Below are 17,134 nucleotides of genomic sequence, written 5' to 3' on the forward strand. Positions count from 1 at the left end.
GAAGAGTTAAAGAAAAAATACGCAAACATTACTAGAGAAACTATTAACATATACCTAAAACTGTGTGAAATATGTCAACTGAAAAAAACGGCACCTAGAAAAGGAATCATTGTTAAGCCTATTTTAAGTAAACTGATGAATTCTCGGTGCCAAGTTGATCTTATTGATATGCAGACCGACCCAGATGGAGACTACAAATTCATCTTGAACTATCAAGACCATTTGACTAAGTTTTATGTTCTATGCCCAATGAAGTAAACTTGCTGTAGAAACTGCCAGAAACCTAATAGAAATTTTTTGTTTATTTGGAGCTCTCTCAATACTCCATTCTGATAATGGCCGTGAATTTTCCAATCAGGTCATTAATAATTTAAAATGTTAGTGGCCACATTTGAAAATCGTTCATCGGAAACCGCGCCACTCACAGAGTCAAGGTTCTGTGGAACGGTGTAAAACAGATGTGCGAGATGCTCTTATATGTTGTTATATGGATGTCCGATGAAAATACAAAACACTGCGCCGATGGACTGTGTTTCGTCCAGTCAAAAAAAATAGAAGCTACCACAGTGCAATTAAGCGATCCCCATACGAGGCTATGTTTGGTTTCGCTCAGAGAAATGGTTTAAAGGATACTGACTTGCCTCAAGATTTAGTTGCTTCTTTGGAAACTGAAGACGATCTCGAAAACTGTTAAATGAAAGCAACGAACTTCAAAATACTATAGGATCTATAGATGAAACCGAAACAGTTGAAGATGACGTGCAAGTTTCTATGATTCATAGGGAAAATATGGTAAATAGTAAAGTGCAAGTTCTTATAGTCAACAAGGATAATATGAATGATACCGAAGTGCAACTTTCTATTATCGATTTAAAAAATATGGCGGATAGTGAAGTGCAGGATTTTATTCAAGATAGAAAAAAAGGACAAGAAAAAACTTCTAAAGTTAATATAGCCATTGAAAACATGAGAAACGAAAACGAACTTTTGTTATGTACTGTGTGTCAAAAGCCTAACACCATCGTGGAAAATTGCTCAAAGTGCAAAGGAAAATTTTGTAATGCTCAATAGTCGTATAAAATATTTTTTTCGGGTTTGGGAAATATTTCTTGCTCAAAACTAGAATTGCGTATTTTTTTCGGGCGATACCCGAATTCGACTATTGAGCATAACATGTATTGCATGCTATATACAATTGGGTTGCAAAAAAATAATTGTCTCTTTCTTAACCAAATACAATGTCCTATCCCCTAATCAGTATGGATTCGAGTCATCTAAGGATACGCAGGATGCATTTATTTTCAGATTCTTGAACTCCAAGGAGTCTGCAGCCGTTGTGTTCTGTGATCTGTCCAAAGCCTTCGATTGTGTGGATCATGGAATACTGCGGTCAAAGCTTGATTTTTAGGGATTTAGAGGGATGGCTTTGAAATGGTTGCAATCATCTGGTTGCACCCAGAAGGTATGATTGAAGGTATGATCCACATCTGGATTTTCTTCATGAATCGCACATCTTAAGTGTGGTATACCTCAAGGGTCAGTGCTAGGTCCTATTTTATTTCTATTATATGCTAATGACCTAAGCTCTCTACCACTACATGGGCTAGTGGTTCAGTTTGCTAATGACACTACAATTCTGATGACCAAAAAGTAGTTAGATCTCCTATAGTAATGAACCTTATGAAAAAATTATAGAGTGGTGCATATGTAATCGTCTTTTGTTCAATGTTGATAAGACTTTCATTCCAGGTCTTAAGTGTGATGTGGAAAGTCTTTGGTTTAATGTTAAATTTTAATTTGGTTTAATCCTCACTTACGAGAAACTCTCTTATATTTATAAGTGGTAAAATATTTAATCATGTTCTTCTCTTGATTAGGACTATTATAGACCTTAAAAAGTTTAGGATAGATTAAAAAAAAATAATCTTAGCAAAAGCTTAGAGTATTTTAACGACTCATTTTAATATCTAAAGATTATTATGTATCTGTTAATCAGTTTTAAATAATTCTTGTTTTATGTTAGCTCTTGACTTTTTTTTGGTTTTTATTCTTTTAAGTTTTTTGTTTGATGATTATTTTATAGGTCTTAATCCTAAAAAACTACTATTGTAAATTATAAAATAGGATGCTTTTAGTACAAGTTTGTAAACTTAGTAAATAAAATATATTTTGACTTTGACTTTGAACATTTGGTAATCGTTAGATTTAAAATAATTGAAATACACACAGTCGCCCTTCTCTCACAAATGCGTTGTCATGCTGGTGCTCTACTAGAAGCTAAAATTGAATAACCCCAAGCTTCAATTAGCGAATCTCATTTAATACATTTTATTAAATCAATAATGTAACGTCTCAAAAGAACTTACGAAAGATAGCTATAGTCTTCTTAAGAATAAAGTTGATTATAAATATGTTTAGCAGAATAATTAAAACATTATGATGGATGGAGACGTTCATATTGTTATACAGAATGAAGAAGACTTAAATGAGTAACTTGGTTAGTTTCTTTTTTTTATTTTGACTTAATTATTGACCATTAAAATTAACTTAATTTATTATGAACGAATAAAATGAATAACACATAGAAAACTTTACTAATAGAGCATATTAACTTTGGATCCTTATTTCCTAAAATTAACTGGAACAAACTAATTTTGATACTCTAGCTATAACTGTGTCGTGGATTACTTAATAAATTATGTAATTTTAAATATTAATGATTTCCTAAAAATATAGTTTCTGCCACGCTAGACATTGTGGAAAATATTAACGTGGAAAGGCATTTTGTTGATGCGACCACTTCCAAAAGCCCTGATACAGATAACTTAAATTTTTATCATTAAAATAAAAAAAAGTGCTGCAAATGACTTGTCAAAAATCCTAAAAGGAATTTTGACCTTTTAAACGCAGTTATGTTAAAACACATAATAAATTATTATCTATAGAGTCAGGATTCCGCCGAGATCATAGCTGTTTTAATTTCCTCCTTAAAATCGATATTCTGAAAGTCGATACAGACTATATTCTGAAACCTGCTGATCGTGGTAAGATTACTGTGCTCGTCTTGTTGTATTACTCCAAAGTACTGTCAAATACTTAATCATGAATTATTTTTAGCAATTCTGCAATACTTGTGGTTCAGCGCTGATGCTTTTCGTTTGATGAGAAGTTATCTAGCAGGATGGCTACAGTCTGTAAATCTCAATGAGTAAGAATCTAGAAAAAAGCATAATCTTAACCGGGTTCCACAAGGATGGATCTTTGAACCTATTCTTTTCACCCTAGCTTAACACACAATTATGTGAAAAAAATAAACTGTTTTGCTACAACACTACGAAAACACATAAATTGGTAGTTTGGTAAAGAGATCTAAAATTATTAAAAAATAAAACGTAGTGTTACCGTAGTAATCAAGTTACAAATATCTTCTTGACGAATAAGGTCCCATTCCCCTAAAAGAGCGTTTTGTAATTTATTTAAAGTTAAAGAAGCAGGAATGCAACTTCGTAGTCTTCGCTTAAGCATGTCCCAAACATTTTCGATTGTGTTTGAATCTGGACTTAATTAACAAAACAGTATTTCTAAGTTATTCTCGTAGTGTGAGTTATCATGTATCAGAATAAAATTATTTTCAATAAAATCAACAGAATCTTACAAAATTTCATAAATTTACCTAACCATAATTCCAACCTACACAATAAGTGAATAGTTCAAGAAGAAATAATGTTTTTTATTAATGTATACCGTTAGTATACCCCAGAGGTTGAGGCTTATGGGATTTTATCGCTTACTTCTTCCTTGGCTTGTTGAAGTTTTCTTACAGGAAGAGTACAGAGAGTTAATATTATTAATTTTATATCATCTTAGTTTGAGGTTCCTTTAGGGGTTCCGCAGGGATCACATTGTACTCCCCTTCTGTTCAATTTATTTGTCAATGATTTGATCAGTTTTATGAAATATTCTACTTGCAGTATATTTGTAGATGATCCTAAACTTTATAGGAATATTGAGCGGTGGGATGACTCAATAAAGCTTTAAAGTGATTTGGATGCTATACTGCTATACTGGTCAGTATCTAATAATCTTTCGCTAAATGTAAGAAAATGTTTTTGTATAAGTTTCTTTAAAGGAACAAAGAAATATAATACTGGATATAAAATCAATAAAGATACATTACAGTCTGTTGCTATAACCAAAGATTTTGAAGTCTGGTTTGATGAGAAATTGTTGTCATTTTTTGAGCCTATCCTAAAGCTATATATATAAAAGAGTTTGTCCTGACTGACTGACTCATCATCGCAGAGCCCAAACTACAATAGCTAGAAACGTGAAATTTTGCCAACGGGTTCCTTTTATAATGTAGGCACCGGATAAGAACGGATTTTTCGAAATTCCACCGATAAGGGGTAAAAAATGGGAAAATTGTTACCCGTGACCTCGAGAACTAAGGGGGCGTGGCTTCGGAGTTTGAACGGAGACTGCCCGCACCAACGAGTCGCAGGCATCAACTTAAGATAAAAAAATTAACTGCAACAATGTTTTTTTTATAATGTAGGATGCGAACGAACTTTTTGAAATTCTACCGATAAGGGGTGTTAGCGATATGATAAATATCGCATAGCGGCATAAAACTGATTAATAAATACGATTGAAAAAGTGCCTCTGTATTATTTATATTTTGGTAGACATAACACCAAGGCGGGTCCATGCGAGACTGATACCCGAGAGGTGACTCGACTCAGTCTTACCGCTCGCTCTGCATCTAACGAATCATTTTTAAGATTATTTGTGTCTTGGTTTTATAATAATTATATTATATTAATCGCGCCCCTTGACCTTAAGAAAAACGGCGTGGCAATTGTGGGTTGCTTGTACTATCAATGAGGCGAGGCTTCGGATTTTATTTTTGTGTATTGTGGGTTGCATGTACAATCATTGAGCCGTAGCTTCGGATTTTATTTTTGTGTAATGTGGGTTGCATTTACTATTATTGGAGGCCTTTTTCGACTTTTCTTTTATTTTCACGCGAGCAACGCCACGGGCATTCAGCTAGTATTAGCATAAAGAGTACAAAAGTTTAAGGATTTGTGATTTGTAATTCTGAGGGAATATCTTGGGAGGCTTTTAAGTAACTGTACACTTTGCTAGTGAGAATCAATCTGAAATATTAGTAATATTAGTAGCCACGGTATCGAATTCCATAAATCTGATATGATATATTAAAACTGAATACCTTAAAGGCACGACTTGTGCGATATGATTTATGTTTTGCTTTTAAATTGTACAATGGTTTGATAGATTGTCCAAAACTCTCATCCAAGGTTGGTTTTAATGTACCCGTCGTAATCTTCGCAATTACTCTCTTTTCCACATTCCATTTCAATAGACCAACGATGTACAACATGCCCTATTGATAAATCTCTGCGAGTTTTAAATAGTATTAATATCGATATTTTTGGGTGCATTCTGTGTGGTTTTAGAAATCAATTGAATGGGTTAGACTTAGGTAATATATAACTGTTTTTCTTGTTTTTATATTAAAGTTCTAGGATCAAAAAATGTTATTGTTTTATTATTTAGGCATTTAATTGATTTGCTATCGCTATCAATTTGTAAAATTTCTTTTATAGTTTTTAATAATCGTATACTTTGTAAAAATAACTTGAAAAAAAAAAGAATAGTAAAACATACACTAGTGATTTTTTTAAAAGCAAATGACCCTCTTAATCCGTACAATTTTTTTAAATTTAATTGTAAAGTTTTAAACAACTACTAATTTTGTGAAATAAAAAACCTCATACGTTCCCTTGGCACCGTCAATTGAAATCAATACTATTAATTATTATAGCATAAAATAGCATTGATTAAAGACATTTATTAAAACTTAGGTATATGTAAAGGTATGATTTTTAGGGAATTAAAAAAAAACATTAAAAAAATTATATTTCTTTAACCGTGACTTTAGCACCCAGAATCAGAATGGAAAGTTTGCAAATAACCCTAAAAATATCCCAAAAAAAATTGACGGTCTACCTATCGAACATCCTTTATAATGATTTGGAACCTATCTCTTAATTATCTAAAGAATTAAGTTATATGTCCTGTAGGAAGTAGAAAGTTGTACTGCCAGTGACTGGTGAAATTACATATATGAGTTGGACTTGGCAGATACTGCTGAAGACATTTCTCTGGGCAACGAACTGGGGTCGTTGTTGTTTATACTCTATTTTGCTAATATTGGTCAGTTCAGTCAGTTATAATAGGCAAAAGCAATTATAATCAATCAACGCAGATGATATGAATTCTGTAGTTGCAAATATTTTTTTGGAGAAGCAGAAGATTATTTATTAAGCATTGAGTATTGTAAGATAACAACCCAGTTTTAAATTTTACTAAGGTAATTGCAATGCTTTTTATTACCCGTGATAATTATGAAAACAAAAAGAAACCCCTTAGTCTCGGGCAGACCTGAAATGGTCAAAGGGTGCGGAGAATCTCCCGGCCAACCTTGAAGATGGAATGTCAGAAGCAAGTTTGAAGGACGAAATGTTCATAATGCTATAAAAGAAATAAAATGTGTGAAGTGCGATGGCCAGGAATAAGATAAGTGACCACACGGTATTTATATTACAGTGGCAAAGATGATAGGAATCATAGGAACGGCGTGGGCATTATAATCAGCAATAGGTTGAGACCCTATGTTATCAATTGCATTCCGCACTCTGATAGAGTTACCATAATTAAATTAAAAAGATATTTCAACATAAATATAATACAGGTATAATATGCTCCTACTAGTGACGTGAATAATGATAAGATTGAGGATTTCTACAGTCAGGTAGATGGCTTCCACCGATATACTAAACATCACAAGATTACTATGACATTTGCGGACTTCTGTGCTTAGATTATAAGGGGATCTAATGAAAACATTGTTGGATCTTTCGGTTTTGAACATAGAAACGAAAGAGGATATAAAGTGGTATAAATTTGCACGGAAAAGAAGCTGATGATAACAAACACATTTTTTAAACTACCGCGCCGGCGCCTGTACACGTGAAAATCTCCTGCAAATACCCCTGAGAACGTAATAAGAAATCAAGTCGATTTCATACTAATCAGCCTGAGATTCAGAAACAGCATTTTCTCGGCAAAAACATATCCTGTATCCAATATCTACTTAGATCACAACTTGCTGATATGTTGCTTTCAAGTTAAACTACAAAAACTACCACTCAAAGAATAGATTGTTAGATAGAACCTAGAAAGGCTCAACGAAACAGATGTGAGAACTTATCTTCAGGACACTCTTAGCACAACATCGAGATGACAGAGAAAAAGTAGAAGATGGTTAGACCTCCTTCAAGAATACACTTCTTAAGATTACCGAACCCTTAAAAAACACCAAAAAATCCTGCATGACACAGCATATCCTGGACTTAATAGAGCAACGTAGAGTGGCTAAATAATTGTATCGAAATTTTTAAAGAATAATTAGAAACGAAATGAGATAAGACGCTCAAGAGAAGTGGATGAGCGATAAATGCTAAGAAATATAAGACCTTAGTAAACGACATTTTTAATTTTCACAAAAAGATAAAAGAAGCAACTGATAGATATAGGAAAAAAATGGCGTGAACATAAAAGATAAAAGGTATTCTGGTGAATGAAATTGAAGAAAAAATAAGGGTGTGGCAGAGCTATATTGTCCAGCTATTTAGTGATGATGCATGTCCCGAAAAAGGAGTATGTTTTAATGCAGAAGGGCCAGATGTAACTATTTTAGAAGCTCAGATCCAAGATAGCCAAAAGGTGGCGAAGCGCTGGGCCCAGACAACATACCAGTGGAAATTAAAAGAAATACTTTAATTTTTTTTATTGCGGTGGATGTATTTTCACATTTCTAAAGATCCTAGAAGACATTCTGGACATTATAATGAAAAGTTACTTTAAATATAAATGCATTATTGGCAGTGATTTTAACATAAATTTATTTGAACAGAATAATACTGCCGTCCTTGGTAAAAACACCTTATCTCCAAAAAAGTTACTTTCGAGAATATGACGTTTGAAATGTTAGGCTTTTAATTCGAGTTATTTTGTAGTTTTAAAAGCTTTATAGCAATTACGTTGTCCGTAAATATAAGTATTTTTAGTTATTCTATTCAAAATGACCAAAATTTTGTGTATGGGATATACATTTTTAAAATTATTCCAAAAAACATGATAGATACGTGAATTTATTCTTGTGTAAAATGTTTTTATACTAGGCAAAAAAACCGTATGTTGACATACGGTTCGAGTCAGCATATTAAAAATGTAGTTTACTAGCTATAAAGACCGTATAGCGTAAATTTAGTATCTATTATTTTAAAAGACAAAAAAAAATAATAATCTGGGATCTATTACAAAATATAATAAACTAAAAGACAGTTTATGTAACTTTAAAGTTTTAATGTTTAAATGTAGAAACAAAGTAGAAGTTAAAGAAATGACTTAGGTTGGTTATATGAAATTATGTAGAAAAAAAATATGTGTTTCCACTAAATAATTAATTTTATTCATCTTCAATATTGTTAATTAGATCAGCAGCATTGCTTTCAACCAGATTATTCCAAAAATGCAAATTTTAGCTTGGAATAATAGGGGATAAGTTACTTAGAATCTTCTTTTTTCTCTCAGACGAAATGCCTCGATTTGCCGTGTCACTTTTGGGGTCCTGGGCTTGAGCCAAAAAATTCTTTTTTGAGGATAAATGGAGTTCTTTGAAATCCGTTTCTTTAAAGCACTTTTTGTAAAATAATTGAGTGTATCCTCTCCTCACTTTAGTGAGCTGATAGATAGTAGTGAAATATGGCCAGCATTTAAAATCAGAATAGGTTAACTCTTTGACATTTATGGAATTATTTTTAGTGCAATTTTGGAAAACATTTGAAAAACCCTGAAAGTCGTAGACCTTGGGATTTTCTTTTAGGCATTTTTCCACCAAATGATGAAAGCTATCTGCTGACATATAAGTATGTCCGGGCTCAAAATATTTAATGGTTATTTTTTGAGCGGCGGTGTAATTGGTATTAATTATATATACAAGATAACTTAAGAGCGACCAATTTTTATTTTGCCCGCTGCAATTGTCTGCCCATATGTAAATATTCTCTTTATCTCTTGCATATTTAGTAATAAAAACGTTGTAGCAGCTAATTAAGTCTTCTTTTTTTCTCCCAGCAATGGCTTCATGCCAAAGAACTGCCAAAGCCTTATTTTCTCGAGTTAGACTGCCAAGAGGAACAAAGGATTGATTAAAGGCAATTATTCGAGGTGTAAATACAACTTGCTTGAACATATCTATTCTAGGAAGCATAATGACTTTTTGCATTTCGGTAGAATAGAATATGCTATATTCATTGTTAGTTTGTATTTTATCAGCACGATATTCCTCTTTAGTAAATTCAACTTTTTTTATGTGTTCTAGCCATCCAGAACAATTAGAACAATCGGTATTTTGTGATGCGTTTTCTTTATTGTGGCTAGAATTATGCAGAAAGAAAGATTCGCATTTCTCACACTCCTCGTGTCCCAATTTCGTAAATGATATTTTCTTTTCTTTTACAACTGTTCTATACAGTTCGTATGATATTTTCATATTGGCGTGACATATTTTAAAATTTTGAAACATACTTGTAATTGTTATATCACTAGGCAAATATAGTTTATTTGGCGCATGTTCCCTTCTGTAGTGGGACACGCATGGTGAATATTTTTTAATGTGATTTTGGATAATGTCACGATCGGCCTTTATACGTTTATATGAACCGCGTTGATCTGACAAAGGACTGCCTATAATTCGCAAAATAGTATCATTATTGCCAGCGTATCCCATAGTTGTCAAAAAAAACATCTCACAGATTTCTACACGCACACCATCATCGCCTTTTAAGAAATACTTTTTTATAAAGTGTTTTTTAATACTGTTACTTTTCGTTTTTGTTTTTTCTATGTAATGGTTTAAAAACGCTTTCTGCTCCGTAAAATTTTTGGCCCAGTAACTATTATTAATTTTTAAATGAAGTGGTTCGCCAATTTTAGTCAAACAATTCCTTTTGCACTCGCAACTTTTTTTAACAGCATGTTTCTCCTTTTTTTCGGCGCTTGAAAAAGTCTTCCTTTTACCCTTATTCACTACATATTTTTTTCTTCTTCTTGCCTCTCCTTTCTTTGTATTAGAAGTATCCAATTTCATACAATCTTCGGCAGTAGCAAGTGACACGCTTTCTAAAAAGAAAAAAAAAGTAAGTACATAATTATACAATGTTTGTGTAGTTTTAATAAAAAACGTATAAATTAAGTGATAACCAGAGACCATTAGGGTATTTTTTTACCTGTTGTGTTGTTTTCAATATCAGAATTCTGATGAATTTCTGAGTCAGCTTCAACATCCATAATTTCTGACCCTAGTCTTTCTGGCATCTCCAGCTCTTCTCGTTCCTGGAGATCACAGCGCTCATCGTCAACTAAAACAATAAAAATGTTATGATGTAGGTAAAAATATTTTTAAATGCCAAACACAATTTTTAACGATTTCTAATTTAAAATTATTTTCATAAAACATATACCTGTATTTATGTTTTTTTCTACCTGTTGTTTGGTTTTCATTTTATCTGTGACACAAAGAATTTCTGAATCAGCTTCTGTATTCATCATATCTGAACCCAGTGTCTGAGATCCCTCTAGCTCTTCTTCTTGAAGGTCACCGCGTTTCTCGCCATCTAAAAAAAGATAAAAAAATACGATGTATAAAATTTTACCTAGATCTAAGATCGCATCGCTTAGATCTGAGTATAAAAAATAAAAAAAGTGGTCTAAAGTCAATTAAAAATAATTTCTAATTGTCATAAAACTATGTATAACAACTAAAACATATATGTATATGTATAAATATATATGTTTTTACCTTTTGTTTGCTTTTTATTATCTGGACCATGAATAATTTCTGGGTCGCCTTCCATACCCATAATATTTGGCCCTAATCTCTGTGATTTTTCTGTCTATTCGTTATATTTTAAATCAAATTCGTTGCATTCATTGTTGACTAAAATATAATAACCATTTTAAGATTTTTTTACTTTAAGTCATAAATTGTACCTATTTAAAAGAGATGTATTATGTATTTATTATAGAACAAATAAATACTGCTAATGGAAAGATAATAAACACTAATGTCCTTATTCGTTCCAAGATAAAATATATGTACCTATTATACATAAATATATTTTTACAAAACATTGGATATTAATGTACAAAAAGGGTTAAAAATAGTTACATAAAAAATAACGTAAACATAAAAAATAAATTAAAATAAATCAATATTTACCTTGTTTTTTGTTTGATTGGGCTATATCCAAAATTTGACACATATCGTTCATATCCAATAAATTTACATTTTCCTCTACAAAACTGTCTGTACTTAAGGGATGTAAGTTTTCATCCAAAATAATCATGTTTTCTGTTATTATCAAACTGTCATTTAAACTAGTTGAGTCGTTTAAACTATTTCTAGATTCTTGTCCTAATGGTCGATTATTTTCCAAGACTTGCAGTACCATCCTTTTTGCCCTTGATCCCATGTTAAAAAACCGCGAATCAATTTGCCGAAAAGAAAACAAAAACACCTGTTAGTTGACCCAAAGAGATGTCGGGGTTGAATAAAACTATTACGCAATCACGGCACATGCGGGACACCAAGCGGCACGCGCCACCAAAAAGTCAATTCGCTACTTAATATAAACACCGTATTGGAAGTACGCTTTTGGCGGGAGCGTACAAGTGCGAACATTACAAGATACAAAGACCGTATCTTTTATAGATACGGTCTTAATGTCAAGTAATATCGACATATTTTGAAGAGTTACGGTGTTTATGTTTAGGAAATGTCTAGTTACGGTCTTTTTAGCAAGTAACGCTTATCCTAAATATAAAAACGTGCAAAATGACTATTTTCATAAATTTTTTTCTGTACTAAAATTTCAAAATTTGATTTTTTTTTTAAATCCATAGATAAATGCCAAACCGCAGAATTCAAAAATACAAAAATCTCAATTTTGACAAAACTGCGAGATACGGTCTTTTTCACTATGACGGCAGAATACAGTTAAGAAGTTTTTTGATTTAACAAATGCTTTTAATTTAGAGCAGTCAATTTTTAAAGCTACAAGAAAGTCAAAGCACTCTTCTTATCTTATAGATAATATTTTTATTAGTACACAATGTAACTTTAAAATTTATATATTGAACACGGCGCTTCCCAATCATTTGGCACAGGTACTGTGTTTAAATAGTGTGGCTCGGGGAATTCAGTAAATGAAAAGAAAGAAACTGTAGGTTGTGCTTAGGCCTTTCTAAAGTTTTTGATAATATAGACCACGAAAAACTAATAGAAAAATTGGATAAGCTTGGTATAAGGGGCGTTGCACTTAATTCGTTAAAATCATACTTGGAAGGTAGAACGCAGAGTGTTGTGGGAGTAGATTCTCAAGGTAAAAAAATATTTACTGAAAATGTAAATGTAGCAAAGGGTATTCCCCGGAGATCAATTCTGGGACATTTGCTCTATATTCTCTATACAAATGAGCTGGATGATGTTGTTGGTGAGGCTACTGTACTTTACACAGATGATATCACTATCATATTTAGTCATGCAAACATGGAGATACTCAGAGAAAGAGTTGAGTCGGTACTTAGTCTATTGGTGCATATCTTCCGGCTTTTAAATGTATCCAAAACTCAGTGCGTACTCTTTGAAAATCGAAGGAATGTTAATTTCAGTTTCAATTATAATAATAACACAATTTCATCTATTGAAAAGGTTCAGTTTTTAGGTATTAATGTAGATCAACAAGTGGATTGGAAAACACATGTTGGGAAAAAATTTAACCAAGAGATTCATGTATGCCTTTATTTATAAAACAAAAAATATTAACATTAATCTCAATGTATATATTAGACTGTGTTTTGTTTGTCAAAAATAATGAGGATCTTTTAAGTGAATAGTGACTAGACCAACGCATAATTATGATACAAGAAAGAGGAATAACCTGGTAAATCAATGACATAATTTTTCGTATCTTCAGAAAAATGTAGAATTTTGTATTACAAAGATTTTTAATAGCCTACCAAAAAGAGTGAAAATCAACCAAACCTTCTAAAAAATATGTTGAAAAAAACATTTAAGATAACTTATTAAAAAATGCTTTTTATTATGTGAAAGAGTTTATGATAGCTTGTGAGAGTTGTTTTTCGCTCATCATGATTAAGTAATGTAATTGTTTCTATGAATTTTTTAGATGTAAATATCTAGTTCTATATCTTTAAAGTATATTTAACTTTAAGTAAACAAATTTATCTTGGTATTAGGTCATCTATTCTCTTGTTGACATTGTTCCACGCCCTTACGGACTTTTGTATTTTGAAAGTAATTTAATAAATATTATTATTATAGATTTTTTACAAATAAAAATATAAAAATCCCATTTGCAAAGAAATGTTTGTTACCCTGCTCCATAATTCAATATTCTCCTATCAAAAAAAATGTGTCTCTTGTCTGCATTTTTCTTCTTCATTGATTGTATTTGGGTTGGGTTGGGTTTTTCTTTATTTTAATTAGAAATATAGCTAAGATAATATGACTGTGCTTATATTAGATTCTTTAGTCAGGTTTTAAGAACAAATAAGAATCTCATCGGGAACAAAACATTATTGTAGAAAAAAAAGAACAAAAAGAAACTTTCAGTTTTCTAAATTGACTCATACTTAAAAAAAATATTTGAATTATTTTGTTTTTTATATTGTTTTTTACTTACTTAATACTTGATGAATTTGCCGCCAGTGATCTGGAAATGCTACTATCTTAGACAATAGGTCTAAGAGTAATCTGGTAGCGTTACTATTGTCTTGGTTTTTAGAAGACGTCTGAAACACAAAAAGATTTTATATAGTTATTTCAGTATTTTTAAAAAATATAAATTCTTACTATATTTAAATTTAATAATTAATAATGCAACCCATTTTTTATAGGAAAAAACCATTTATTAAATTTTAAGTAAAAAAGAAGGATTTTGCATAAAAGCCAGCAAGCAGGCTAGACTAACGTTCGCAAACTGGCGCGACACAAACTTTGTAAACGAGGGTGGGAGCGCTAAATGTGGCGGTCTAATTAATTTAGTAAATTTTCTGCGAAATTGCTGAACACATTTTCACGGTGATAAGTGTAATTATAAAAGTTATAAGAGGTGAAGCGTAGTACTGAATATTGACATTAAACCTACTTTAAAACTATGAATTACAAAACTGATGATTTTTGTTTTTTGTTCATCAATAAAATAAGTCGATAACGCAATTAAATAAGTTTCATTTGTAAAATAAAAAAATTATTTAATTTCTTGCAGTATGCCATAAATCAGACGGATGAGCCACAGATATTGCAAATTAAAATACACCCAGTAAAGGACGTATTAATAATATTATTGGAAATTGTCGGACGTCAATTGCCTTAAGTGTTAGAACGGGTTTAACAAGAGTTTAGGATGGTAAATGTTTCCAAGTATTATCAGTTTTAAACTTAAAACCTAACTGTATTAAGTAATAGTAAGGATTTAAATTAACTTTAGATGTGGGCATGAATGTGAACCGTCATATTTTTTAATTTTTTTTCAGAGCATGTCCTTGTGAAGACTCACAACGGAACGATAAGTTTAAATAATGATTTTTAGAAAACCTGTACCTTGAAAATACCAATATTTTAAGTTGTGCTAAAGTAAGTAACATCATGTACATCAAAATCAGAGAGTAAAAATAGTAAACATTATTAGAGATTTTCAGCTGAATGGTTTTCCAAAGAAGCTTATCAAGACTATTCAAAGAGTTAAATTGAAAATAAGAACAACCTACGAACGCCTGATGAATTTGCAGAACTTATACATAAATATTTATACAAGGTATCCCAATTAAGATTCATACATCTTGGTTGTTTGTTCAGCGATCTTTTTCGTTTTTTAGTAGGAGGCTCTATGGCTATAAGGAGCACATTTTGCGCAGGGTAAGAAATGCGATTCAAGAGTAAAGTATCTTTAAAACACTATTTATTTCAAATCTATCAAATTATATTAACGAAGCAACAATTTAATAAATAAACGAAGAGGTTTAAGTGGTCGTTGCAAAGGGGTAGTTCCATTTTTAAACGGTAGTTTAAGGCTGTAAAAGGAAACCAGATGTGAGATACGTAAACAAAAGAATTTTCCGGGTAAGCAAAATAATTTTTCAATAAAATTTCGGTTAAAGAAGTTGAATTCTTTTATAAACTTTAAATTAAAATTTAAATAAATGTAAATATTCAAACTTACCTGTAATATGACTCTTATTTGGGATTTTTATTACAAAAGAAAATACAAGATACCCTAAAAACTCTTTAGTATTTCTCTTTAAAACCACCTCAGGCAAGATTAAAAATTAAACTTAAGAAAAATTAGATTTTGAAAGGTATTTTCCTAAAGAGCCTGAAGTCTTGTATTTAAAGTCTTCAACTTTGAATGAAATATGACCCATTAACCAAAATCTGGCAAAATCGTTTACATATTGCTATCGAAATACAGCTGCTCACCTCTCTACATATATCCCAAGATAAAATACATATACACGAAAATATAATGATACTGTTATTATTTACAATAAAGACAATACTTATAAATCCGAAATCTAATTACATTATATTAGCCAATCTATAACAAAAATGGAACTAAACAAAAACATGATGAAAAATAGTGCATTTACGTCCGCCTGGCTTTTGATCTAGTCTTGCAAATAAACCTCTTGAAAAAACACAATCACCTCATGCAAATTAGATCGGGTAAAAACGGATTTCGTTTAAAGCCATGAGGTCATTTCATTAAGCTAACGCGGCTGGATGCCAATGAGCAAAACCACGTGGAGATTGCCGCCTGTTTAGGCTGCTTAATGAGTTTATATGCTTAGAGTAATTAAATATAAAAGGAAATAAAATTTAAAACGTGAGGAAAAGTCAATACAGATGGGGGAATTGAAGGTTCTGGAACACGAGCTGTTTGAACTCTTTCCAAAAGAATTCAAATTATTAAATGGTTTTATGGAGGCAATTCGGCAGTATAATGTAGGGATTTATTTTCAATTACGTTTGAAAATAGACCGATTTCTCGAAAATCAATTTTAAATATTGATGAATAAGATGGCTGCTCTGCTCATAATGCGGTTATAGTAAAAGTAAGGCAACTACTTTTACTAGGCGTCTTATTAGTGGTGATATCAAATAGCGTCCGAAATCCCCAGATTTATGATTATTATTATTATTATTATTATTATTATTTTATTAGATAAAAGCCAAGAATTTACATTCTGTATAGCTTTATGAACTAAGCAGACATTACAATATATTTTAATAATCTTTAAATGTCAGATTCCAAATTTAGACACTAAACATGTCTATTTGTCCAGACGATTCTTAAAACAGTTTACAGAAGGAACAGTTATGACATCTACGGGTAACGAATTCCAAGCATCGAACACTCTATTTGGCAAAAACATTTGACGTGTTTTTATTTAAAAAATCTGTCTTTTTAAATTTAAAGTGTGACCGCGAAGTCTAATATCGCGATTTCTTTTAAATACCTCGCCCAAATAATTATAAAGGTTTCTGAATGTAAAAATTAAATCACCACAAAGTTTTTGCTTTTTAAAAGTTAGCAAGTTTGCATTTGAATGTCTTTCGTTGCAGGTAGGTCTCATCAAACGCAAACCATACATAGAGCGTCGCTGCAACAATTCAAGTAAATTTTTGCGCACTAAGTCCGCGCACCAGACAGTATATTCAAGACCTGTATATTCAAGGCCTGTATATTCAATAAAAAAACGTAGTTAACAAATTCATAAAATTGTGAAATGAAATTTTGACAAAAGTTTTTTATAGTAAATACAACATAGAATTCGCACGTTTCACAATGGAGGCAATATGAGAGATCCTAAGTTACTATTGTTTTGAGATCACAATAAGATTCCATTTCTTTAAGTTCAATGTTATTTATTTGCTAGGGTAGCTGAGGATTATTTTTTC

General features: G+C 31.4%; 1 protein-coding gene across 2 annotated transcripts in view; it reads right to left on the minus strand.

The window, feature by feature from the left end:
- The window catches only part of LOC126735066 (uncharacterized), a 207,905-nt gene that overhangs the window by 57,138 nt on the left and 133,633 nt on the right, over positions 1-17,134 (minus strand). For both annotated transcript variants that reach the window (XM_050438959.1, XM_050438958.1), the window contains exon 2: positions 13,857-13,965. In XM_050438959.1, coding sequence (XP_050294916.1) covers positions 13,857-13,965 — 109 coding nt within the window. The remainder of the gene's footprint in view (positions 1-13,856; positions 13,966-17,134) is intronic.

This window comes from Anthonomus grandis, chromosome 4 (assembly GCF_022605725.1).
Source record: "Anthonomus grandis grandis chromosome 4, icAntGran1.3, whole genome shotgun sequence".
NCBI classification, from domain to species: Eukaryota; Metazoa; Arthropoda; class Insecta; order Coleoptera; family Curculionidae; genus Anthonomus; species Anthonomus grandis.